General features: G+C 38.3%; 2 protein-coding genes across 4 annotated transcripts; one reads left to right on the forward strand and one right to left on the reverse strand.

Moving 5' to 3' along the window:
* On the reverse strand, nucleotides 1-18,032 carry arih1 (ariadne ubiquitin-conjugating enzyme E2 binding protein homolog 1 (Drosophila)). The gene is made up of 14 exons (XM_042410974.1): nucleotides 17,607-18,032; nucleotides 11,189-11,256; nucleotides 10,898-11,045; nucleotides 8,890-8,982; nucleotides 8,735-8,790; nucleotides 7,621-7,687; nucleotides 7,340-7,446; nucleotides 7,166-7,208; nucleotides 6,957-7,028; nucleotides 5,025-5,155; nucleotides 4,625-4,682; nucleotides 3,821-4,081; nucleotides 1,957-2,069; nucleotides 1-1,867 (listed from the first exon to the last, which is right to left on the reverse strand). Exons 1-14 carry the CDS (start codon nucleotides 17,892-17,894, stop codon nucleotides 1,783-1,785), a joined length of 1,590 nt encoding a protein of 529 aa, XP_042266908.1. The 5' UTR covers nucleotides 17,895-18,032; the 3' UTR covers nucleotides 1-1,782.
* Nucleotides 18,033-18,176: 144 nt separating this feature from the next.
* On the forward strand, nucleotides 18,177-26,258 carry hexa (hexosaminidase A (alpha polypeptide)). 3 transcript variants are annotated; one of them, XM_042410971.1, is made up of 14 exons: nucleotides 18,177-19,027; nucleotides 19,633-19,737; nucleotides 19,848-19,913; nucleotides 20,149-20,195; nucleotides 20,349-20,459; nucleotides 20,545-20,646; nucleotides 20,892-21,024; nucleotides 21,348-21,528; nucleotides 21,980-22,066; nucleotides 22,168-22,240; nucleotides 22,797-22,971; nucleotides 25,299-25,389; nucleotides 25,506-25,613; nucleotides 25,748-26,258. In XM_042410971.1, exons 1-14 carry the CDS (start codon nucleotides 18,742-18,744, stop codon nucleotides 25,809-25,811), a joined length of 1,629 nt encoding a protein of 542 aa, XP_042266905.1. In that variant the 5' UTR covers nucleotides 18,177-18,741; the 3' UTR covers nucleotides 25,812-26,258. The 3 variants fall into 3 exon arrangements, with proteins under 3 accessions (XP_042266905.1, XP_042266906.1, XP_042266907.1); XM_042410972.1 differs by having other exon boundaries at nucleotides 25,299-25,331; nucleotides 25,748-25,837; XM_042410973.1 differs by lacking the exons at nucleotides 18,177-19,027; nucleotides 19,633-19,737 and having other exon boundaries at nucleotides 19,854-19,913; nucleotides 20,144-20,195.
* Nucleotides 26,259-27,240: the final 982 nt, after the last annotated feature.

The raw sequence follows: 27,240 nt of genomic DNA on the forward strand, positions 1-27,240 counted from the left end.
TGAGATTTCTCATGACATTTATTCAAATAAACAATACAGTTTATAATTTTGCTAGGATAAAATAATAAGTTTGAACACATAAGAAGCATTTGGGAGAGAATTCCCCAAAGATCTGAAACTGGGGCAAAGGATGTGTTTTGATGATGGCTGACACTTCGGTGTCATCTTCTGACTTGCATCAGTGCCTGTATATTCATGTCCCCTCCAGTCAATTTTGTGAAGACTGCCATATTGCAGAGACATGAACGAGCATTTACAAGCAGAGAGCTTGACAACCAGAGCAACCATCACACAGAACAATGCAAAACCTGGAGGGGCACTGACATTTCAATGTCGAATCCTCAACCCATGTGCGAAAAATACAGTCTTTAATGCAAAAGCATAACAGCGTTATAAAACAGTCCTACAACCTTTAGAAGTTTGCCCTATATTCCTCATCTGTCTAAGGATCCCGCAAGTCCTTCTGTGTAGCTTGGTTTAAAGCAATGTTCAGTCTCACTGCAAGGCAAGAGATCTCTTCAAAGAGGCATGGACACTATCAGCCCCATGCCTTCCAAGTATTCCCTGCAAGAGTGATGCAAATGCCTGACCCTGTTTGACAGTGATCCAGCCCAATTAGCAGCACTACAAAGCTGTGCTGTCAGTACATTCTATTACCCTCATTCAATCCCCAAGGTGCAAGCTGAGCTTTAAGAGGGCTACCTCAAGCCACGTCGGGAAAGAGAGGGAAAAAAAGAAAAAAGAGTGAATGTCACTCAGTTTGGCTCTTGCAAATAATTAGTAATGTTTTTAAATGTTAAACACCTCTAAAAACAACTAAGGGGGTACGGCAAAAGGTTAGAATAGAGGGACACGGAGCTGGCGCATTCTACCCACCTTTGAACTGTAAAACTTTTTCTTCTGTTGGCTTTCAAACTCGGCCGTGCACTTTCATTGAGTCCTTTATCTGATCACTTGGCAACTAGGGGAAATTCTTTCTATCAGTCCTCATTTAGAGTTACTGATAAGGTGTAACTTGTGCACTGCTCTGAAGAGACTGAGGATGATAGGGCGAATGCCTTATTGCCAAAGACCTCCACACTCCCACACTCTATGGAGGGAGCAAACAGACCCAACCTACATGGCAAAAGTACACCTTTTTTAATATTTGTAAAGAATAAATATTTCAAAATTTCAAAATTATGCAAACACGTGCCACTCTTGTTCTTTAACTTCCATGCATATGGACTATTTACAAATTGAAAAATACAGACTTACTATTTTGATCTTTTGTTTTTTCTTCTTTTCCCCCCTGAAATGTCTTTGCCCCTTTGCAATCAGCCTATCAACATTCAGCCACCCAGACAAGGATCTCACCACATATTGCAGACATGGCCAGGACAATTAAAGCTGTGTTGAAAACATTTTCACACTAATGGGAAAACAAAAGTCAAAATCAAAACAGAAAAGATTCACAAGCAAAAAACAGGAAAATAAGATAGTTCAGGGGAGGTGTTACAATACAAGCCAAAAGGATGTATTTGTTTAAGATGGATTTTCTGCTTTCTCAAGACTCCACTCTGTTGCTAACAATACTGTAGTACACTTTCTTTTTATTACTCTACCTTTTTATTTAAATATAATTTACTTTGAAGATTTTGTTAAACAAATCCAGGAAAAATGATGCAAAAGTGGTTGGTTTGCCAAAGGAGAGGCGGCAGAAGGCCCGTGCTGCCCTGTTAAATTGCATCAGCGCTCTAGTTTGTCAAGATACTCAAGAGTCCGTTGCATTGGGACGTGTCCTCAATCCTCAATGTACTCCCACAGGTCCTTCTCATAGCCTTCATGCACGTGCTGTAGCAGGACTCTTCGCCTGCTCTCACAGTATCTGTAGACAAGAAAAACATTTGTTACAAGTCTGAAAAACAGTCAAACTAAACAGTGGTAGACAGTGATGACGGTTCTTTCTTCACTGACCTGTACTTATCTTGTACTTTCTGCTTGATGTCCTGCAAGGAATCCTGGGAGATGTCCCGCTCTAGGTAGCCAGACAGCACCTCAGTGGCATTTTCCAGGTCTGCCTGGTTGTTCTGATGGACCAAAAATTCAGTTTATGATATTATTCTACGCCATGGTGTAGACTAAAAGACACAATAAACAGTTATTCATGATGTCCCATAAACTTTGGAGCTTCCTGTCTAAGGCCCAGCTCTGGCTACAGGACGTTTGGGCCAGTTTCCTCACATTCGCCTGTCCCAAGAATCAGGTGACCAACTTAGTTTTGGGCCTTTGTCAGTGGACTAGTTCTGCTGCTAAAAAGAAGAAACCCAAATGAATGTGGTCAGAACTGCATGGGATAATCGGTCTTGTAATATAGACTTTATATAAAGATGGAAGACATGTCAGCTCCCCAAAAGTGAAGCCAAAATATCTTGATCGTCCCCTGGTGGTTGGCTGCAGTATAGGACATAAGTCCCATCCCCTCCATTTTGGCGGATGAGAAAAGATCAAAGTACACGTCAAATAAATTTTTCCCAGAGATGGTTTCTGTCATTTTAGGTAGTTCTTATCATGCTGATGTTTGTTAAAGTGCTCATTTTTCTGCTAAATTTGTTTTTAATTAGTTATTTGACGATATGAAAAGGGGTGTGACATCACCATTGACAGCTGTCAGCTGCTCTCAAACCTCTGTCAGGCAGCGGACGGCTGAGGGGGCGTGTCCCACTGGCCATCATCCCACTAACTGACTAATGCGCAGACTCTGGCTAAAATGATGTCACACAAGCAAGATGGCAGCTTCAGGAAACAAGATATTTTGGCTTCACTTTTGCATAGTGGCAGGAAGTGGAGATGTGTTGTCCATCTTTATATAGTCCATTGTTCAGACAAAGAAAAGTGCTGCTGTGAGTGAATGAGTGAGAAAGAGGGTAAGAGAAGGTGGGAGAAAGAGAAAGAAAATTTGTGGAAATGAGAGCAGGAGTGAGAGAGAGAAGCATGTGTGGTGTGTAGCTCCCTCTGGCAAGATAATCTAATATTTTGTAGTATAATCATTTCTAATCTTGTAGCACCAGTATGTTTGCGGCAAAAATGAGTCCTTGTGGTGTCTATGGTTTCAAAATTGGTAAGAATTTCAAATCCCCCCTGTAATCTGAATCCGGTGTAAGGAAACATGATTCATCTTTGACAACCTAAACGTTGCTATGTCCAATGCAATTAGAAAAAGGGGGGTCACAAAATACCAGTGTGTATATACACACCAAAATTTTAAAAGAATACACAGAAATGTTCCATATTTTTCTAGCTACTGAGAAAAGTTGGCAATTTAATTGCTCTACTTTTAATATTTGCTTTTTCCCCCCCGTTCTCCTGTTCCTCCTCACACTGCTCCTCTCTCACTGACACTTGGTACATTTCCATCCTGTTTTTACTCACATTCTGGAAACGCCACAAGAACTCGAAATTGGAGAAACCTTTAGAGACATCGAGTGACTCGACTCACACACACACACGTCTAGCTTTTTGCTATCTGTCTGGCTGAAATTTGTCCTTTGAAGTTTCAGCTCAATGATCCACCAATATGATTCTAGTGATGATCTAGTTAATTGAATTTAACTAGTTCTTTTGTTTGTATGGCTGCATTCATGTGACACTAAAAACACCATTAGATCACAATGATTAATTTCTCATGCAATATGCCAAATTTAACGCTTAACAGCACTCTGACAGATGTAAAGGATATCTATATATAAAAAAGAATACTAAAATAGCTCTAGTTATTTATGTCTTGCACCATCTGCTCACATTTATGACATATGCACCAACAGTTTCCCTTTTATCATACCTCAAAAATAATGGACTGGTTGTTCTTCTTGAGGTAGAAGGCAAAGACGTAAGTGAACATGAGTGTGGAGCGGCACTGGCACAGCACATCTACGGCCTTCTTCAGGAACTGCACCTCAATCCAGGACATGTTGTGCTGCTGCATCTCCTCCATCTTTTGCTTGACCTGAGCATAGAGCTTGTGCTCAAAGCGCAGGCTCTGCATGTGGTTCATGTAGCGGTTGCAGTAGAACAGGTACCTCTGCAAGGCTGCCCTGGAGCGCTGCACACAGCATGGAATTGGCTTTAACTCAAGCACACTGAACTCAGCAAATACTGAAATGTCTAAATTTTATTCTGCAGGTGTTCCAGGCAAAACACTCTTCTTCAGTGTGCACAAATCAACCATGTTTGTTGGAGGTGTGATGGACATTTACTGTCTGATGGACACAGCAGCAACCACTGTGTGCAGGGTTACATTAGGGTCTCTTTGATTAGTTGGAGTAGACATTTTCATATTATTATTAGTAGTAGATATTTTTGTTGCAGGTTACGTGATTGGTGTGGTATTTTAGTGAGTTATATACAGTTTGTCCAGGATGTTGTTGTCCCTGAATGTGTCATCCAGTGAAGTGGCATGGAAACAATAACTGGGATGCTGCTGCCTCAGCATAATCATAAATGCCAATATTATACCTGTTATAAACATGGCTAAATGTTGCACGCTGAAGAGTGGCTTGACCAAAAAGTGCACCAAGATAGATGTTGTGCTATTATGTGCAAATGTTTTAAAATGTAATGTATCAATTTGATGTACATTTATTACCTCTTGAGCATCTCTGGCTGCCTTGGCATCATCTTCATTGTAGCGATTGCAGTTGTACCTGAAAAGTCATAGCCAGTGTAGAAACATCAACAATGTTTCCCAGAATACAATAATGCACATCAATACTATTTCTTATGCTTTCTCACATAAAATATTTAACCTTGCAGATGTCAGATGTTTATTTAGACATGAAATGGAATGACAGTTTGCATTTATTTTGTGACAAGGATATACTTTACATAATGTGAATTTAATTGATAAATATGTCCACATATTTTAAAGGGTTAAACTCTTTTACTTAAGTGAAAATACTACAACTAAAAAAATACTTGGACTATATTCCTGCATGGCACTATAAGAGACACCATCATCATATACACTAAAAGGCATTAGTTCTTACCAGGCTGAGCCATGGGGTTCCCATGGACCCAGGCAGACCCAGCAGAACTCAGCTTTGCAGTTCTGGTTCCGACAAACCATGTGATTGCAGCCGCCATCTTTCTCAATGGTCACATGGCATTTTGGACACTCCTGTCAGGGGAGGAGAGTAATAATTAAATGTTACTGTTCAAGGCAAAGTGTTTCACAAAAACATAAGACAGAAATCAAATGTAAACAGCAGTAAAAGCAGAGAGGAAGTACATTAGAAACTGAAAAACATACACAGAAGTCTGTAGATGTTGCTATTTATCTGAATCTGAATGTTTTTTAGGCAGGTCTTTCATAAGTCTAGAACTGTCTCCTTCACTATTCCTCCCTATATAATTAACACTCATTCTTAGTAGAAAGTGGTGAATATGTCACAGACTCTTTTTTGTTCCATTGTGGGAATCTGAGGGCACTACATAGTGCATAAACTTTTAACTCAGAATTCAGACACGTAAAATGGTGGACAGTAAATGTAGTGCACTATATGGTTAATAGGAAGTGATTTTGGACATAGGCTAGGTGTCCTCATGGCAAAAACTCAACCAGGTCAAGCCTCCATCCTCATTTTGATTCTCTCTGTGAACCTCAGGCTGTTTGCTGGCTTGATCCATTAAAAGGTCTATGTACCTGTGGGTTTTTTTGTTTTTTGTTTTGCTTTCTACAGCTGACTGAAAACAACTGTTGTGACTTTAGTGATTGGGAAAGAAGAGAAACAGCATTTTAAAGAGTAACTACACACTATATCGTTTTTGTTGGCATATGATGGTCATTTTTCCAACAGCATACATATTGTGTGTAAAAACTGCTTTTTCAGTTCAAAATTAGCTTATTTCTGCCTGCTAGGATTTGAAAATTCAGTTCAGCTGAATTCTCTGCTCATGATGTAATAGGCAAGACTCCGAGGTCCATTTCATACATCAACTACTGCGCCAAGTATAGATAGCAGAAAACTGGCAAATTGTAACTTAAGTTTGTGCCTCTCACACACAGCTGCTGGTAGCTTTAGCAAGTCTGATGGGAGGCAACAAAGAGGTGACGTGCTACTCAGATAACCGTAGTTGTACAAAATAGCTCAAAGATTTTTTGCTTTTCTGTGGTAGTAAACACAACACATGGGCCCACCGATAACTAACTGTGCTATATTCAGAGCTTAACGAGATATTCAGGGCCGACAACGGTAACGTTAGCTGCGACACGTACACAATGGAGAGTCTCTTGTAGTAGAGCCACTGCTCAGCTACAACACAGGTACCACAGAAACTTTTACAAAAGGCCATGAATGCGCCTTTAGTGACTGTCAAAGCTCCAGTGGACTCTGTGTTTCTAGCGTGGACACAGAGAGTCTGACAGCAGCTGCTCATGGCTGGTTAGCTCTGACTACCAGCTCTACATCGCTATTCCTGCTACGCTGAGCAGTGGTCAGTCTTAATCCACTCTGGCCAGTGTGCCCTCACCTCCCGCGTCACACACAGCATAGCCACAAGTCCACGCCCCCTACAGTCATCCTGTGCTGCCCTCTGTTGCATTTTTTAAAATATGCTGAGATGGAGGGAGCTACCAGATTTTTAGTGTGTAGTTACTCTTTAAGTTTCAACCCACTTAGAGCAAAGCTGCAACAAATGTCTTTTTTAAATGTAATTTAGTGTTTAATTACCCTTTCAGATTAATCTGCCCGTTAACTAAGCTGAAGCAAAATTCTAAATGAAAAAAGCAAACTGGATCCACAGCATACAAATAAGTGATCAAATTTAGGTGCAACTTCCCATGTGACTGCACAGTCTTGTTTTAAGTTTCTGTTTTGCTTTTCTGTATGATCAGTAATTCTACAACTGATATTTCTTTGTGGCCTGCAAACAGGAACCAGGCAAGAGGGCAAAACTAATGGACCATTTTGATTCCATACCTTAGTATTTGCAGCGATCCAGTTCGAGGTTTCACTGTCATCATCGCATTTCTTAATCCATTTTCTCAGCCACTATAAAATAATTAAAATAAGAGTAATAAATAACCATGTTGACAATTAATGCTAATCTTAATAGAATTTCACTCAAAATGCTGGAGAAATAGGTCAATATTTCTTAACGTTAATAAACTAATTCCCCATTGACTTACCTTACACTTGACAGGATCATGCCAGTTCTCTCCACAATTGAAGCTGCATTAACAGGATGTATAACAAGTCAAATTTACATCATCTCTAAACATTACCATCAGATTTACAGAGTCAACACTCAAGTACTGTTGTTGGTCATTTCACTATAGTCTTTTTTAACAAAGCTCTCTCACCAGAACTGACGGCCACACTTGCACCTCACCGGCTTGGCATCTGGGTACTGGACTTTGACAACGTGATGGCAGTCTGGTGCAGGGCACCACTTTAACAGTCGATTGCACTTAAAAGGAGTGATGAGAGATAGAATTGCAACTCATAGTTTCATGGATGTTTAAGTACAAAGAAGACACCTGCTTTTAGTAGTAGTGCATTCATAAGATGACAGCTAAATGTGATAAATCAAAGTATTTTCCATTTCAACAGATTTAAAGAGAAGAAAAATCTCAAATCTTACCTCTACAAAACTATTCGTAATTAAATGCTGGTACTTCAACTTCACTTTTGAATCTGTTATGAGGCGCCTAAAGGAGAAGTCAAATCATTAATCAGTCTTCATTTCATAAAATGGGTGACTTTGGTAAAAGCTTCCTTACTTTATATTCTGTGTATAATTAGCAATTAATGCAGGAGACAAAAAATTGTCGCGCAATTTCAAATTATCTTGAGTAGCTCAATGCAGTAAAACAGTAAGAAGACATTACAGAGAGAGTATTTATTTCTCTGCTGACAAAATGTATTAGAAGAACCAACTTCATAATTACAAAACTAAGAGTTTAAGTGCAGGCCGCTATCTTAAGAGATACCAAATACATTTCATGAACTTAAAAACTGACATGGGGCGCATATATTTATGAGTGTGTTGCACTCTAGACTCACAGTAAACAATATCAGTTCTCTTGCTAGCTGGTGAGATCAGAATGTAGGTTAAGGCAATTACTGTCAGCTTAAGAGCTGGTGCAAGGGATTAGTGTCCATACTTTGAAACACAGAGGTATATTTCTTTGCACTACAGGCTGAACATCAACATTGTAAAGTAGTTAAGTAGTACCATGGTTTAACTAGAAAGCCTTATACTTTACACAAGTCAACCAGTTTACAGTTTCTATTCCTGTAAATGCACAAAACACAAAAGGTGTAAAATAAAGTAAGCACGTCTGATTTTAGAGCAAAAATTTTCTTTTTCTTTTATTTCATTTGAGTTTCAAAATTATGTCAGTTCTTATATACGTTCATGAAATGTATGATCAAACCTGCATTGTGTATTATGTTTTTTTTTCTTCATAGAACATGTAACAATGTTCTTTATCCTAATATAATACTTTAGACTAATAATAATACAATTTGACTTCGACTATTCAAATAGTTTTGCAATGTATAAAAATGAATTATGTCCGTCTCTGTACATTGTTCATGTCAGAAAGAAAAAAATTCTTATAAAATCACGTGGGATAATTTTTTGTTTCCTGCTTTTTTCTATTCATTAGTCACATCTATTTATGCTGATCATTGCTGACCAATAAACAATATCAATGACATCAAAACAAATATAAGCACAAGCTTATACTCACATGACTGTGTTGTCATCAACCAAAATGTCACAACTATGAGCAGGACAAGAAATGGTCTGAGGAGACAAAGCGGAAGGCAAATCATTAGTCAGTCAGCTATTTAAAGACTAACACTGATCAATGACTGCTATTCTAAAAAAAATCTTCATGGTTACCTGTCCCATTCCTTCTTCTATGATTTTGGTGGTCAGGTAATCTCCCCAACACTGCATGCAGAACTTGTGTCCACACTCCAGACCGGTAAAATACTGTAGAAGAGAAGCATCTAGTTTGACTTCAAATATGACAAAGATGACATCACACAATTATAAGTATGTGCACTTCTGGTAACCAGAAAGACAAAGCCTTCATGTTAGAGGCCATTCATAGATAGTATTACCTGGATTTGCCAGAACAATTTTTGTTTCAATTAACTGATTAAAATAACCGATGGATAATTTTGTGTGCTACAAACTCCAGCATACCAATATTGTGAGGTTTTTGTAACTAAATGTCATATCTGAACACTAAACCACCTTGCCTTGATCGTCTGCATAATCCTTAATCCTTTGTTGGGACAATATGCTGTTTCATGAGGATGGGACACGGCAATGTGCATTTGATCTGGATCCATTTGTAGGGATCAGTTTTCACCATGACATTACATGTTCTCTGTTGATCGATGTATAAACCCCTAATCTACCAGGTTTAATGTTGTAAAATTATTTAACATTAAATTTCAAGTCCATCCCTATCAAGTCTGTCATTAAGAAAGGCATAAAGGCAATTGAATGTGTGAAGGAAAACATTACCAACATCAAAAACAAATTCTGTTATACTCTAGTTTGAATCAAGTCCATGTGACCAAAGTTGTACTGCCTGTACCAACTGTGATACGCTATATGACCAGAAGAATAGAAAACTATTCAGCTCTCACTTAAACCACCTTTAGCTTATAAGATGGCTGCCGAATTTTTGAGGCAGTGGCACAAAAATAAAAGACCTGTAGCATTCAGATGTTAAAGCTGATCATGCAAACATCAGTGCTCCCTGCCAAAGTTGATAGGCTTTCTACAAATGCAATGTTCTTTCTAGCATTGTTTGATGGGCTTGATATTACAAGACTACAGTAACCAGGAGAACTGTTAAAACCATAGACTGTATATAAATATGGACGTCATGTCAACTCCCCAAAAGTGAAGCCAAAATACCTCAATCACCCCCCAGTGACTGGCTGTAGTACAGGTCATTTGTTCAAGTGCTCATTTTTCTGATAAGTTTGGTTTTTTTAGTTATTTGATGACATAAAAAGGGGGTGTGACATCATGATTGACAGCTGTGACAGCCGCTCTCAAACCTCCATAAGACATCAGGACGGCTGAGGGGGCGTGTCCCGTGGGTTGTCATCCTGCTGCCCAACTCTACTGCGCACTCTGGTTGCAAATGACATCACACAAGCAAGATGGCAGCTCCCAGAAACAAGATATTTTGACATGTTGCCCATCTTTATATACAGTCTATAGTTAAAATCCAAATGTTTCAAGAGCCTGAATGCTGGACACAACACAACACAACAGAATGGCTCAAACCCTCACCAGCCAATGCATACAGCACTTGTAATTAACCATGCATGATGGGCCCTACTGCTGGTTAAGCACATCCAACCAGCGGCTCAAACACCTCCTAAATCTAGCGCTTAAATTGAAAATTGAAGGTTTCTTAAAAAACTTTCGATTCTTGAATTCCTTTGGATTTTAAAACTTTGTCACTTTAAGCCTGCAAATTATATTTAGACCACTGAACTGATTTAACCAACAGGGCAAGGAACTGCATTCAAATATCTATATCTGTGGTTATAGTGGGTATGCGCGAATGTTAATCCTAGTACTTTGTAACAAATAATTAATATAGTGATCACATTTTGTGATGTCAAGTTAGCCATTCTTATCCAATCTCTAGTTATTGTGTTGGCCAAGTCTGTTAACTGGATCTGAGAAAATAATCTGGGTTTACACACTATTGGTCACACTGGATAAAAATGTCACTATTTGTGACAGCGTTTCAGTCAAAGATTCCTTTACAATCCACAAGTAAAAATGTGCCATAATCTATGGTAACACAACAACTTTGACCTGAACATACAGTCAGCTGGTGCAATATGCTGCTGGGGTCTATGTAACTCACAGAGTTGGGGAAGTTCAGATAGCAGATCTGACACGGCATATCCTGTGCGGATGATCTTGTGTTGATTGGTGGACGGATCCGGGGTTTCTTACTGGGATTAATGACATGACACTCAGAGAAAAGCTTGTCCAGATTGCCATCGAAATACCTGTATAAAATGAGACAAAAAAAAGAAAGAAAGAAAAAGGAGTCAGAACAGTAATAAGCTCTCCCAGGAACTTCTCAACTAACATACTTGTTATCCAGCAAGCTAATGGTGGCACATAAAGAACGTGCTTCACAGACTCTTACCTCTCCATTAGTTTTTCTTTATCCCAGTTGAAGTGACTGAGGAGGATGCGTGTTATTGTTGCAGGATTCTAGAGAAATGAGAAATGGTTTGTCAGAAATAACCCAGATTTTACATTTAACTACTTTTTAAAATCTTCACTATAGCAATGTATAATTAGGCCTATTATTGAAAAAGCTCATTAATTAGTATGTCCACAGTTATACTCTTATTATGAGTTACAATCTCTTTGGTGAACAGCCAAACAGTTTTATGGTCAAGGTTTTCAGATATGTACTAAGCCTAGTACGAGACCAGGATGGCAATTTAAGAGGGACTGACTGAAATTAAGTATTCTAAATCCTATCAAGTATTCTAATTAAAATAATCTTGGATTAATAGTTCTCCCTTACATTACCATTTAGTGTCAACCCATGAACACCTTTCTTCGCAGTAAAATACCACCACCACAACCTACAGCCTTAGAAATTACCACAAAGTTAAGTCAACTCCTCTCTGACACCATCTGAAGAACATTTGTTAAAAAATGAAAAATAAAATGAACATTTTACTGGTGCAAACACATCTAACTCTATTTTGTTTGCAATGTCCAGTCACCTAATTAATTAAGGTCTGGCAATCCTGAATTCTGCTTAAAACGGAAACAAACAAAATGAAACTTTTCCATTAAATGGTTTTTTTTTTGTTGACAGTTGTATCACCTCAATTTCACATCAAGCTTTTTTCTAACTTGATTTTGCATTGTTTTGTGCAACGTGGATCCTACAATATTTTACATGATCAGACAACACTGCACCATACTATACAGCACTGCCTACCTGTGATGGCATGGCGAGTACAGGTAAGTCACAAACACACTGTGCCAATACGCTGTATGAAGGTTTCCTCTGTGAAAGTCATTTTTACACATTATTTATGTACACTATTCTTGATGTCCTTTCTGAAGCAGAAATGAGAAAATAATTATTTAACTAGAGTAGTGAATGAAGAATGCAGTTGAATTAATGAACCAACTTACCAACAGCTTACGGCAGCTGAAGTCATTTACTGCAATAATTGTACCACAATTGAAAGTGAAGTTGGTTAATTTGTGCTCTAGGTACAGCACTAAACAACTAGATGTTGGCAAAGACAAAGTCAAATGCAACGTACAAAGCTACTCTCCCCTGTTTGATATACAGATGGGTGACAAATTAAAGGAAAAACAAAGTGTCTTAAACCCCTTTCTGACATTCACCCCTTTACGTTAATCTGATGGTGATTTAACATGATGGTTGAGCACCCAAGTCACATTTACGTAAAAGTCATGACGCCAATCTTACTAGTTTGGACCTAGTAACATTTCAATAACAACCCTTTCAACATGGCACAATTCTGAATTGAATATCCTCAGACTAAAGTAAAGGTTGCAGGGGCAAAAGGTAAAACATGTAGTGAGAGAGAGAAATGTGCATCTTGTTCCGCCTTCTAGATCACTAACAAATTTCTTATCTCTATCATCATCTCTTATGAACAAAGAAAATAGTCAAGTTTAATACACTATGAAACTCTCACTCTTAAAGAGCCAATTTTAAGTTGTTGAGGAGATTCTTGTATCAGATATCTTCTATCGGAAAAATAACTTTCCCCTCATAGTGACCACGGCAAAATGGGTTAAAAAACCCTGTATAACCACAATAATAATCTGACTAGCACTCTCTACATAGTTTCAATTTTCATTTATGCTAATTGCATGATGAATATCCAGCAAAACGCTTGCCAGACAGCAGGTGATCAAATAGGAAGCAAATGAGATTCCCAACTTAACGCCCTGTCTTTAAAGGAAAAATTCACTGCTGTGAATATGATGATTTCTTAAAACTAGGTCATCTATGTAGTGGAAATGTGCAATTATTTTGTGCCCTATGACTAGAGAAAACTCAGAAAAAGGCTGTAGATACCCCATACTGCTCTTAAGAGGGAATCCTACAACAACAAGAATGCACTGTGTGCGTCTCGTCCAATCAGACTGACTGTCTATACTGACAGTGTGTTCATGGCCAGATTAGCACCAAAGACAAAGTTAGTGCAGCATTATATTTCTTTACTGAGGCTTATTTTCATTTACAACATGTTTTTCCTCATCGAGTCTGGATATATCAAAACAATGTGCAAGCAAATACTGTTTCTTTTACCTATTTTGGACAACGATGAGCTGGATCTGATTGTGGTCAAAGCTGAATGCAGCCGCCCACAAGTTAGGGGTGACACACAGTCACTGTTGTTCTGTTCTTTATTCAGAGTTGGCAAAGTCCGATATAATATTCTGTCAGAAAACAAAGTCAGGTTTACCAAGGCACTGCAAAGCTTGATGCGGCGTCGAGTTTTCTGTTCTGTTCCCACTCTCTCTGATGATCATCCCTGGGCAGGCACCGGTCGATGATGCAAAGCTAACCCAGCTGCAGCACCTCTATTTCGGCTGTGGCTGTATCGTAGCTCCAGTAGTGGCTTTCTCCTCGATACTCTGTTTTGTCTGATTACACAGCACGATATTCGGCCTCATACATTGTAATAGTAATGCCACATCTCTGCTCCAACATTATATTGTAAAGCTAGTTGTTTGTGTTGTGCTAGTATCACAGAGAAACTCAGCAGCTGAAGTCAGGCTGCAGCTGTAACGTCGCTCTGGTGGTCGTTTCCTCTTCCAGACTTCGGCTTGTATCATGAAACTAGTTTTCTTCCAAATATACGGATATTTTAAAGTATTTAGTTGTATGATATTTTAGTGTCTGCTTTTCCCTACATTTTGGAAGACCTACATTTTCCTTGAAGGAACCACAACAGAAAATGTGGAAATATAGTCTGTAGCCTAAGGCAAATCTCCAAACTTTTGCCGACAAATGGGCAGGGAGCTCTGGGTGCAGGCAACATGGAGGGAAATTAAACATTGTTCACTAGCATATACCGCCCACATTGTAATGATACAATGCTGGTTGAAAATCTGAAAGGTTTCCCTTTAATGCTTGTGTACTGTCAGACTTAATAAAGCTAGGCAACAGGATTTGCTATCTAATAACATTAAATTATGATATTGATGCAAAAATGCATCAGTGGATTCACTGTGAGAAGCAAGGGTCCCTCACACAGTTGTCATTAGTTAAGGCTTCAACAGGAAAATAGGTTTTATAATCCACTAGTGATGCAGCATGTGAAAGAACACAACACAGTCTTCATCCTCCTAAACAAAAAAGGGTTTAAATAAGGTGTTGGACCACCAAGAGCTGCCATAGACCACCAAGTCCATAGAGTAACACGCAGAGACTGAACTGACAATGTTGCTTCCACCAGTTTCGGGCTCTTGGAACAATACAAATACTGCGCTCTACTCTAAACACTTGACTTAAACTTGACATGCGAGTATGCAAACTGAGTGGAACAGCTGCTTACAATAATTACTCAAGCCACTCTATGTTTTCCATTTGCTGCTCCTGATTTGTTCTTTGCTCACGCCGGGAGAAGACCCGATCCATTTCACGATTTCCATGTTCATGCTGTCCTATAGTTCAGTTATATGTTGGGAAGCAAAATTTCAAGGTGGAATGCAAATTAAATGGTAAGACACAAATAAATTCAGACCGATTATAGGTAGTATCTGGACAAGTTGATAATGTTTCATCATGAGCAAAACATTTGTGCTTAACCAGAATGGAACTATATGATTCCTCTTCTATAATTTACAGAGATAAAAAGCAGTGGATTTGAAGAGAAAAGAACTGGAGTTCCTGTTAAATTTTAAAATCAGTCTGAGTCTACACATACAACCTGCTTGTGGGACCAGTATAGTGGAATACCAAACGAACACCTATTTCCTAAAAGCTGTTTAAAAAAAATAAAATAAAAAAAATCACATAACTCTCTGCACTGCTAACAAACTAATCTTGATCATAAAAGCACCAAAAGTTGCTGTTGGTTCGTTATGTCTGACAAAAAAAAATGTGCGCATTTTGCTGTCTGAACAGTACATTGTTCTAAAAAATAAAATAAAAATAAAATCACTTTCTCAGGCTACTGAAGTCACCACACTGATGTGCACCAAGTGTCACTATGGTTACAGGCATTCAGGGGTCTCCCCAGAATACCTGGGTATATGATGCAAGACAACTTCAAAGAAGTGTAATACAAACACAGTTTGTATATTGCATGCTAAAACTGCATTAGAATAAGCATTTTACATCCCATTTTCAAATGGGAATGATAGTACAACATTACTACACTATGGTACAATGCAATCGTTCCTCTGTTTAAGGAAAGCATTTGGGGATTGCTTGTTTTCAGCTATTACCAGATTAGATAAGGGAATTGTCTCCATGTACTCGTTCATACACACAATGGTGATTTCACTCCTTCCTGATGTAATTAGGGGTGGGATTCACAGGGTAATTCATGACACAGTAACATTACAATATGGTGTTCAGGTGAGTGTACCATGATACAAGAGATTATGTAATACTAAACTGCAAGATATTATATTATACTATTTCTTTATTAGGAGGGGAAAACTATTCTCTAAAATGATAATTTCTCAAAAAGCATTTATTAATTATATACTACTTTATGTTAATTTGAGATTCATACAGCTGCATTTACATCTGTGCTGTCACCCAAATGTTAAACAGACATTACCAGGCAAAAAGCTGCACTACCACAAAACATAACGGTTCCTAAATAAAAACATCTGCAATTAAAGCAGGACACACCTCAAGAGAACAAATTGTGACAATGGTGACAATGTATCAATGTGGTATGACAAAAGAAAGTATGACCATACACTCAGCTGCCAGTTTATTAGGCACACCTACTGTATTTAAAACTAATGCAGTCTAAAACAACAGTCCTGCAATAAATTCTACCTTCATGAGGATTATAATGTTCAGTTTTTATTTCTATTGTTTTAGACAGCTGTTGATTAAACTGTATGCTTATTTCAAAGGCTGTAGTTTGTGGTGCTGTAGAACTTCATTGCGTTATAGTGAGAGGTATTACTAATATTTGGTCTACCCTCACTGATATAAATTGTTTGGGCTAAATATCAGTGATACCTTTCAGTGTATTCATGGGCAATGATCATGCAAGTTTTGCCTGTTACGTTTCTCTGAAATTTACTGTGCACTCTTCAACAGTCAACAAAGTCCCTACAGATGGAAAAAAAATCCGTCAGCCACTGGTAACTTTACCCCTAAAGCCTCTTCAGGGGTCAGGCAAAACCAGTCACTCTTGCCATGTGAAGGCACAGTCACAAGAGATATTTACAAGAAAAGTAAATTTAAGTGAACTATACTACTTTCACATATTCCACATTTCATATTTTTTAATCCAGAACACAGATGCATGAATTTAACATTAACAATTTAATTTGTTGGTGCTGAAAACCTGAAAATTAACAAAGACATTAGACCAAAAAACTATTTTTAATAGAGACACCATGTTGGTTGTTTCTGCTGTAGAAACAACTGCCATGCGGCTATAGGTTACTTTAAAACACACTACTAATATTCAACCTACCCGTTTTAGTTTTAAGGCTTGGTCATAGTAAAATGATGATGCTCTAAAACGTTTTCGAATATACCATGTTGTACCACTATCCCTTACAAACGTAAATGGCCACTTTCCATTTTATTCAATACCCAAGTGTAGCTAGCGTAAGTGAAAGGAAATGGAGGCCCAAGTTAAGCCGAAAGGCTTCACTGAGTTTTCCCTCAAATTCATAGCTGTAGCCAAATTAAAAATGTCTCCGTGTGATCCAATCAAACTTTTTTTTAAGTCATTATAAGATGGCTTGTTAACGTTACAATTAAGTAACCTAGCATGTAAGTTGTTATCCAAGTCGATGACCAAGCCTTTCGTCCAGCATTAAAATTAACGTTAACGCTAATGTTATTTTACAAATTCTGTAACATTAAGTTTAAACTGCTTGGTTAAAACATTCTAACTGTCGTCTAGTAAAAGTTGGCAGTTTTCTAATTCTGGAACTAAAGACGTTATGCCACCAATAAGGTGCTAGGTTAACGGTTACAGTTTGCTAGTTAGCTAGCTGGCTAACTTGCAAGCTAGCATTAGCTTAGCAACCGTTGCTGCCAACTTCTCAATGGGGATTAGACTACTTCCTGGAACGAAATCAGTATGGAAATTGCCACTTTGATATAAAAAACTACGTTGTCCACATTTTCATGTTTAATCCTATGCACACAGCCAAGTCGAGAAAAGGCGAAATTGATTTTTTGTGTTAATCTTTTCCCTCTTGTTCCCTCCTGAAACTGTCAACTTCCAGCAAGTAAACCACTCCTTCAAAGCTAACGGCTAAGCTAACGTTCATGGCCTGTTTACGCTTCATCCAAGCCTGGACCCCGGTCTTTCCTGACTTTGACATACCAAAATACCTACCTGGATGACCTCGTTGACCTCCCGGATGCACTCCACCATATGCTGGAGGATCTGTTCGGCAGTCAAAACCTCGAAACGGTAGTCCTCCTCCTCTTCTTCGCCAGGACCGTGGCCACCTCCACCGGTCTCGCCGCACTCATCTCGCTCCCCACCGGCCACCACGGGATCGACCAACTCCACCTCTCCGAGCTCCAGGGTGTCGTCCTCGGGCTCCTCTTCGGCGCTGTCCTCGCTACATTCCTCCTCTTCGTCGTCGTATTCATAGTTATAACCCTCGTCTGAGTCCATTCCTAGGGTGGTTATCAACTTGTGACAAGCACACCTAAAGGTCTACAGTGTGTGAAATGTTGATTGCGGAACAATACGAACACCAAAATTTCCCGAGCCTGTTTTTCAGCTGCAGCGAAAATAACAACAAAACGTCGCCGCTGCTAAGCCAACAAAGAGACACAGCGTCACCAACTGACGACGGCCTTACGTCAGATGGACTGAACAAGAAAATGTAAAAAAAAAAAAAAAATTGGAACTTATTTATATGACAAACTTTTGCTTTTACGCGAATGTATTTCAAAACAATTATAAAAATACACAAAAATAATTATTATGCACCTCACTTAAACAAGCTAAAGTTATCAGCTAAAACACGTCCCCCTCATAAAATGTAGGCAAGGCCAACGGTTCAAAAAAAAAAAAAAAAAAAAAAAAAAAAAATCAAGAAATGACATTGAATTGGCGAGTTACACAATTTTGACATTGTCTTGTTTCACAGATGTTTTGACTGTGTAAAATGTTGTTAGTATCTGCTCCAAAGCCTTCTCGTAGTCATGGTAACCTATTTGTCCCCCCACAGTTTAGTATTAGCTACTAATTTACCTACAGTATAGCAGTAATTTATGCTGCAGCGTTAGCTGAATGTTACGCAACCGCAAACTGAATTATGTTTAATAAATAGTTGCTAGATCTGAAACAATACTAAGATGACTTCTCCTAAATATGGATATACAGCACTACCAGCTGTATGAAGCATTTATTTTAACTGTTGATTAAAGTGAAACACCCACACCTTGTGGCTCCAGTCATGTGACTGCATGCTTTTAAGCATCTGACTGGCAGTTTGACATCGCAGTGCCAGTCAATGGCTGATATGGAAGTCATAGACATGGCTAGCTCTGGACGATACACTCGTCCAAATTTCAATTTGCTGCTATTAATTGTCCACCAGCTTGGCCTAAAATTACACACAGTGGAGGGAGTGTGGCCATTACCGCAGTCTTTCACCTCATCAGCGGAGCGATACTCTCTGAACCCACAGGCTTTCCACTTTGGTTACGGAGGTCAATCAGCTGCACAGCAGGGCTGTTCTGTTCTGGATGCTGCTTTCAAGAGATATGTTTCTCTTATTTTTCCAGACTACATTTCTGGTAGGTCATAAAGTGAGGTGGATTTAGGAGTATGGTAACGGAAGTAAGATTTAACTCCTCGATCGAGTTGAAAGCTCCACAATACTAACATAATAATGATAATAATAATAATAAGAATAAGAATAATAAGTAATATTAGTACTAGAAGTAACAGTACTAGTAGTAATAATAATAATCACAAAGGCACAGTGTTTCTGTGATAGATGTAATTTACTGTGATACTGAATGCCAGAGTAGATGATCTGGTGACACAAGTTTAGGACTCCATTATGAATGTACAAAAATGTAGAGCAAAGTGCTTACTGCAGTTTTGTTTGAATGCTCTGTTTGTCATGTTGGCTTTTAAAGTTGATCAATGGGCTTTGTAGAGACAGCAGTTCACCAGTCAGCCAGTGTAGGTCTACCTACCCCAAAACCCACAATGACAATGGACTAGAGTAGAGCAGATTCATATTTGTGTTTTCAAAATAGCTTTAAAAAATGCCAGCTTAATCCTAACATTGTTAAAGCACACACAAAGGAGTACACAAGCTGTACTACTACACAACTTTGAACCAGAAACTACAAACTGTAACACTTTTATGACCAACTTTTATGACCAACAGCAAGTGTTGTCCCTCGATTCAATGAGGATAAACCATTTACTTTGAGGATCAGTGTGGACCGTGATGATTGTAACAGCTACCCAAATGAAGACTCTTCTGAGAGATGTAAGTACCAACTCATTTATCTGAGCCAGAGCAGCGCAGGCATGGTGGCATTACTGTCCCAAGATGTGGGATCTGATTCATTATCTGACTTGCTCCTATTTTTGTTCCAGACAATCTGAGTGTCTCTGCAAGACGAGCATCCCTGCATGCAGAAACTGTGTGGGGTGCTGTAAGAGGTGATTACAGCAAATATATTTTTGAAGAACATGTTTGAACAAAATTGCAAAAAAGATAAATCAAATTGTTGATACAGCTACAGTAAGCAAAGGAAGCGCTTTCATTGTGGATTCTATCAAAGCCTGTTGCACTGGATTTCTCATGCCATCAAGTATTTAATAACTGGCCTACTGCAATGTCTGTAGATTAAAATGATTGCTGATTATATTATATTTATCTTCTGATTAAGTGCAGGTCTGGAAACCTTCAGTCAGCTGGTATACCAAGATGATTTTGGCTCAGTAAGTCAGAATTTCCCAACTGCTCAAACTTACTGTATAAGGTCTTTAAAGACATTACTTTTTGCTTGCGCAATCTTATCTTGTTACAGAGCATTGATCAATATTTGAAATGGAGAATGTCAATATTTGACTGGTTTTTTTTTCTTTTTCTAGTATTTTGTTAACAAGACTGAGATTGAAGACTTCCCCAGATTTCAGTTCAGGGGGATTTTGTTGGACACTTCACGTCATTATCTACCAGTGCAGGCCATCCTAAAAACTCTGGTACTAATTAAGATGACATAAGTTAAATTCCAGCCATTGATCACATCTGACAACACCTTTAATAACACGATATGTTTCTTGTTAGGATGCAATGGCCTACAGTAAGTTCAATGTGTTTCACTGGCACATCGTTGATGACCCCTCCTTCCCTTACCAGAGCCGTACCTTTCCAGACCTCAGCAGTAAGGTATGTCATGTGGATGACAAGAGCTGTTAATTAATAAGAGAGAATAAGCTAACATATGTCATGTGTTCCATGATTCTGCACATTAATTATAATGTGCCTCGCAAAAACTTTTTGCTGCATTTTATGAGATGATTATTTTATAATAGCTTAGATTTTTAACAAGGCCTACTTCATGTGGACTTATGAGGTAAGAAAATTTTGAAAAGTTGCTTCCTCCCTGAACAAAGCGTCTGGCTCTTGTTCAGGGGGCTTTCCATCCGATGACTCACATCTACACGCAGTCAGATGTGAGAAGGGTGATCTCATATGCCAGGCTGCGGGGAATAAGGGTCCTTCCTGAGTTTGATTCACCCGGCCACACCAAGTCTTGGGGAAAAGGTAAAATTCAAAGACCAAATAAGCCACCTTCACTCAAAAACTGCTATTTTATTAAGATTATTTTAGCTCCTTGATCCTCTACATACAAAGTACTGGGCATTATGCCAGATTTTGTTCAACAGGAATCCTTTCTTTCAAATCTGCCAGTCAAGACTGTAAATGGCAACAGGATGTGTACTGAATCTTGAGCTTGACGCACCTCTTATCAAAACACATCATGACTACATCAGTGGCAACAATTGTCTGCACTCAACAGTCAATGCAAGACATGTATTTAAACAAAATCTGGAACTAAACCTGATTTATTACCATTTATTCCTCAGGACAGTCTAACCTGTTGACTCCCTGCTACAAGTGGGGCACCCCTTCGGGTACTTTTGGTCCTGTTAATCCAGCGTTACCCTCCACCTACCAGTTCATGGAGAGACTATTTAAAGAAGTGTCATCAGTGTTTCCTGATTCCTATATCCACTTAGGAGGGGATGAGGTTGACGTCTCCTGCTGGTAAGCTGCAATGTGACAGATCGTTTAAATGCCCACTGACTGTCAATAATTAAAAGCTGGATTTCCTGGTGTCATTTACATTGTTAGTGAAATTTGGCAGGAAAACACTGCAAGGAATGTTGACTTCATTTTTTTTATGCCAAGTCTTTTCCTGCTGTTTTGACACAGTGCCAAACTGCAGTGTGTTGTACACCCAAATACTAAGCTTTTGTGCGTTCTTCGGTATCTGTGCATTGCCTTTCATCTGTCAGAAACAGATACATGTTTGAAAAGAACCAAATTAAAAAAGAAAATGTCTAGCCCCAGGTTGTTGCTGTAGCTGTATGTCTGTAAATGACAAAAAGCCACTGTAATTTAGTTGAAGTACCATGAAGCGTATTCAAAATGTAGTTTTATTATTAACAGAATTACATATAGTTAAAAACTTCCCAATACTGCTTGTTTCCCACAGGAGATCCAACCCTTATGTCCGAGCATTCATGGAGAAGATGGGATTTGGAGAAGACTTCACCAAACTGGAAGCATTCTACATGGAGAAGTAGGTGATACTGTAGTAGGAAACACAAAATGTAGAAGGCTCAGGGAATGCACCAACCAGCACATTAATATTAGACATGTTGTTCATGTCTTTATTTCCAGCATTGTGAATATTACTTCAGCTCTCAACAAGATATCCATTGTATGGCAGGATGTTTTTGAGTACCATGAACAAGTAAGTAAGCCCCAACAGATAACCCCTCTGCAGTGTAAAACAAAACTAGATTTTTTGTGTGTCAGTGCTTTTTCTGGGTAATAGGTAATTTACATATTCACAAATACCAATATTTGAATTTTCCAAAAATGCCCATTTTATTGCAGCACCACCCTGTGTTTGTTTCCACCAGTGAAGTGTGATTATTATACTGCAATGCTTGGTTCAGAAAATGGTACTGCATCTATTTTACATTGTGTTTAGATGTCTGCATTCATTGAGGGAGAGGAGCACATACTATTTAACTCAAATATATAAATATATTTAAACATCTTTATTTCTGAAATTTTCATGCAGCAGGTTGATCACTGAAAGCTTCATCTGTAAGATTGTCATCCATATACTCTATCTAATATGTTAAATATCTTTATAAGTTTGACCAAAATTTCTGGTGTTGAATGACTATCAGTCTTGAGGAATTACGATATTTTTTAAAAACTGGATATGGATGATATTGCTGTCTTTGTCTTCATAGTTCATGTACGTATGTCTCATAGTCTACAGCATTGTGTTGCAGCGCAGTTCTCTGTCAGTGGTGGAAGTATGGAGAGAGGGCTGTTACCTGTGTGAAGTGCACAGGGTGACTAAAGCAGGGCTCAGGGTGATTCTGGCCTCTCCATGGTATCTGGACCAGCCAGGACCCACACACAACTGGGCCCGCTTCTACACTGTGTGGCCCCTCGCCTTCAAGGGTCAGAACAGAACCTGTGTGCTGTGGCCAGTTGAAGTTCTAACTGGCGTGCTATTTGTTTCTTATAATAATTTACAGGTTAAAGTTAGATTCCTTTAAAATATGTATTATGCATGACCAAAACCTTTTGACTGATAATGCAGGACAGAATGTTGTGTATGTATCTATACCACTAGGTGGCAGTGAAGACTTTTGTTCATACATCATTGTTACAGAGGCACATTCTGTGTCCCAGTTCCATAATTGTATACAAAATGTGCTGTATGCAGTACAGCTGTGTGCAGCTCGTCCATTTCCCCTGGGTACTGCATTATGGGACAGTACTGTACATTAACAGCACACTCAAAAATCAGGACGTTTTCATGTATGCACACTGATAAGTATGTAACAGTACTCAACTTAGAATAAGCCTATAGTATGGAAGTGGGACACAGCTACAGGGAAGTGTGATTTTTTTTTTGGTATGAGCTCAGCGAGTGTTTGTGCCCCCAATGCTGTGTGATGACAAACTCTTAAACACACAAAGATAAGCCTGTCTGCCTCTTTCATCCTGGCTGCCTTTACAGATTTAGAGGACAAATACAAATTCTACATGCTGAGCTTCTACCTATTGAGCAATATGTGTGTCTTTCTGATATTTCACAACATTTCATACTAAATTACATTCCCTGAAAATTAGACATTTTCAGAATGAATGTGCTTTTTAGATTGAACTTTAGATTGAGTTATGTATTGACTATCAACTGATAGAAAAGTATGCAATATAATCCAAAAATTTATTTATTTAGAGCAAATGCTTGAAATGGTATATACTGTACATACTACTGTAGAGAACTCAACAAAAATGAACTTTTGCAGACCAGTTTTACTGCCTGTCCATGACTACATACTTCTGGCCTAAAACCCGCAAGTAATCTTTTACAGATTTCCATGCTGCCCCCCTCAGATAAATCAGAAAAATCTCTAGGTAGCAGCAAACTAAATGGATCTTTCATGCTTACTTCCGAGGCAGGGTGCTCAGGAGAGCTGTATCCACACACACATACATTTTTGGTGAACATATAATACATTTTGATATTCATATTTGTCAAGTACTTTTCAAAAATCACATTAAGAGCATGCATTTCTTTATTATTCAGGTGTTGGTTGAAGATATGTTTAGGCACAATCATCTCTCCATTTAGGGGCAGGAGCTATCAAGTTATTAATGGGACTACCCTGCTGTCTTTAAGATAGGGCAGATGATCCTTCAGGTTAGAAGACTGTCCGCTTCGTAGATAGTATCACACACTTGTTGGTGATGTCAATGAGAAAAAAGTTTTGGAAACCTTCAATCTATACTGAGAAGGATAAAATTGGTATAGCATATAAAGAGTAAAATTGTCAGTTACATATTTTCACATTAATTTGATCTCTGGGCAGTAAGGAAATTTAAAAGCTGTTAAAGCATTTGCGTCAGAGGAAAAGATGTTTTCACAGTATGGTATGCATTTCAGTAAATATTGTTTTCTCCTTGGAGTACCATTGTTTACTGTGCACAATATGCTCCAAGATATTGATATTGTGAAGAAAGGATATTCTGACCAGGCTTTTAGTTTAGTTTTCTTGCAGTCCATAACCAATTTCAAGAATCCACCTGGAGTTCAGTCTCTTTTCCCCATAGAAGGTTTGCAAATACTGTTAACCATGTCTTGGCAAAAGGTTGTGCTTGTTTAAAAAGAAGCTTAAAGGACTTTTAAAACGTGTATTTCCTAATATAAAACACCAATGTAAAACAATTAATTAACACAAAGAGATAGTGGACAGTACACTAGTAACAAAGTAGCACAGAAGAGCAAGATAGCATGTTGGTTGTCACCCCGCTCAGATTCCTAAGGACACAGTGCTGCACATCTGGAAGGGCGTCCCAGCTAGTTATAAGGTGAAGCTCCGCAGGTTCACCAAAGCTGACATGAGGGTCCTGCTAGTTGCCCCTTGGTACATCAACCATATTTCCTATAGCCAGGCTGGTGCAACTACTACAGCCACAGAACTTTTTCTGTTGTGTGCAACACCAAGTAATACAACATATTAGTATTATAACCTGGCTTAATTATTGCTGGTGATGGTACTTCTCTGGTGATCGGAGCTGCCAGTGGGAATTGGCATGTACAGAGGTCCATTTTAAACATTGACCTGCAGAGATTTGACTTACATACATGACGTACATACATTCATATGAAGAGTAATACATTTGAATGAAGAATGACAGAAAACGTATGCTTGTAAACTTATTGCCATGCCTATTATCACTTAAACCCATTGAAGCTTTTCATTATCTCCTCACAGGTACTGAGGAACAGAAGAAGCTGGTGATTGGAGGTGAGGTCTGCATGTGGGGTGAATATGTTGATGCCACCAATCTCACTCCACGTCTTTGGTATGAGATTTAAAAGAACCCTTAAATAAAAAAAAGCAGTAAAAATAACATAGTAAGTGGTTCAACAATTGCATGAAATCATCCTAAATAATCACTGGTTGTGTCTAAAATCGTAGGCCAAAGGCAAGTGCTGCTGCAGAGAGACTCTGGAGTGATGAGAAGCAGACTGCCAGTGTGGACGAAGCATTTCCTCGTTTGCAGGACTTTCGTTGCAAGCTGCTGAGGTACTTCACTTTTTCTATCCAAGACCTTTAAAGAGCTTAGTGCTGGCATACCTCACCAACACACTGGGTTTTACAGTTTCTCATCATTTCAACTTTATTACATACTGATGCTTCTGCTTTTGTCTCTCTTCAAGGCGTGGCATCCAGGCAGAGCCTCTCTATGTTGGACACTGCAGACATGAGTACCAGGGTGTTTGAAGATGTGGGATGGATTAATATTACACTTTATTTTTGGAGAATGTTTGAACTTATTAAGTTCACAGTTGCCTTCTTATTTTCATTTAGATTGGTGTAAGTTTTTAGCAAAGTATGTACACACTGAAATGCTTTCTCAGGGACTTATATAATTACTTATCATTTCTCATTAAAAAAAAAATGTAAGTGCTATTTGAGTAATGCTATTTTTTGTTTAAATTTTTGAATATTATTATAATATATTTGAATATTATTATATTAATATATTGTCGTGATGTAGAAATGTTAACAAAAACCTTCCTAGGAGGAAAACTAAAGTACTGCACTGTGATGCTCTGTTGAATTCTACTTCCAATAAATAGTATGGGAGATTAAGAAGTGACTGCAAAATATATAATGTAGATTTTCAGTCTAAATATTAACACTGGCATTATGCTGGAGCTTGTAGCTTTGCACTGAAATGTAATAAAATTATGTTGCTGTGCAGAATTTGTCACCCTGATTTTGTATTCTTCCAACGGCTGTTACTGTAATACTATGACATTCATTTTTCCATATTTTGTTGAAAATTAAGATTACACTTACTGTAATTAGACAATGTAATCACAACACTAACACAAATAGGAAAGCAAACACATTGACAGCCATATGCACAAATATTGGCAGTTGTCATATCTTCAAGTTTTTAGGGAGGAAACTCAGAGGAAACCAAAGCACACATGGCAAGTAAACATCACTCAAAAAGTCGAGTAAAAATCAATTTTATTTATATAGCACAACATCACAAGTTTTTATGAGAGGGATCTATATTTTTTAAATTAAAAAATGACACTCTCATCTTCAGAAACATGGTTCAAATAAGGAACTCCACATAAAAAAAACCCTTTAATGGGGAAAAATGGGAGAAACCTCAGGAGGTGGAGAAATCCCTCTTCCGGGATGGACAGACATGCAATATGTGCCATGTGTACAACCAAAATGTTCACTAGTAGAATAGAGAAATAGTAATAATAATAATAATAATAATAATGAGATTATTATCAAGTAGAATAAATTAGAGAGTGTCAGGAAAACAACAAAACTGTTTGAGATAAAAACTGGATCAGATGCAGAGCAACTTCCAGATGCTCCAAGTGCTGATAGGATCTTGACCACAAACCTCCTCTGTACCTGGAAAGAAGAAAGACTACACATACACACACAAGGCAAAACTCAATACCATTCACACAGAAGCAGAGGAGATGAGAGATGTTAAAGAGAGCATTCTGCATTTCAGAACAACACAATTAAATGACAGATAAAAACAAACTGAGAAAAAAACTGTCTCCTTGAGAATGAATACCTGTATGAGAGACTAATGGATGAAAAACAGACAGATACCATCAACCAAACTGACAAAAAATAATGGCAAAAGAGGGAAAGGGACAGAGAG

The sequence above is a fragment of the Thunnus maccoyii genome, chromosome 5 (assembly GCF_910596095.1).
Source record: "Thunnus maccoyii chromosome 5, fThuMac1.1, whole genome shotgun sequence".
Lineage (NCBI taxonomy): Eukaryota > Metazoa > Chordata > Actinopteri > Scombriformes > Scombridae > Thunnus > Thunnus maccoyii.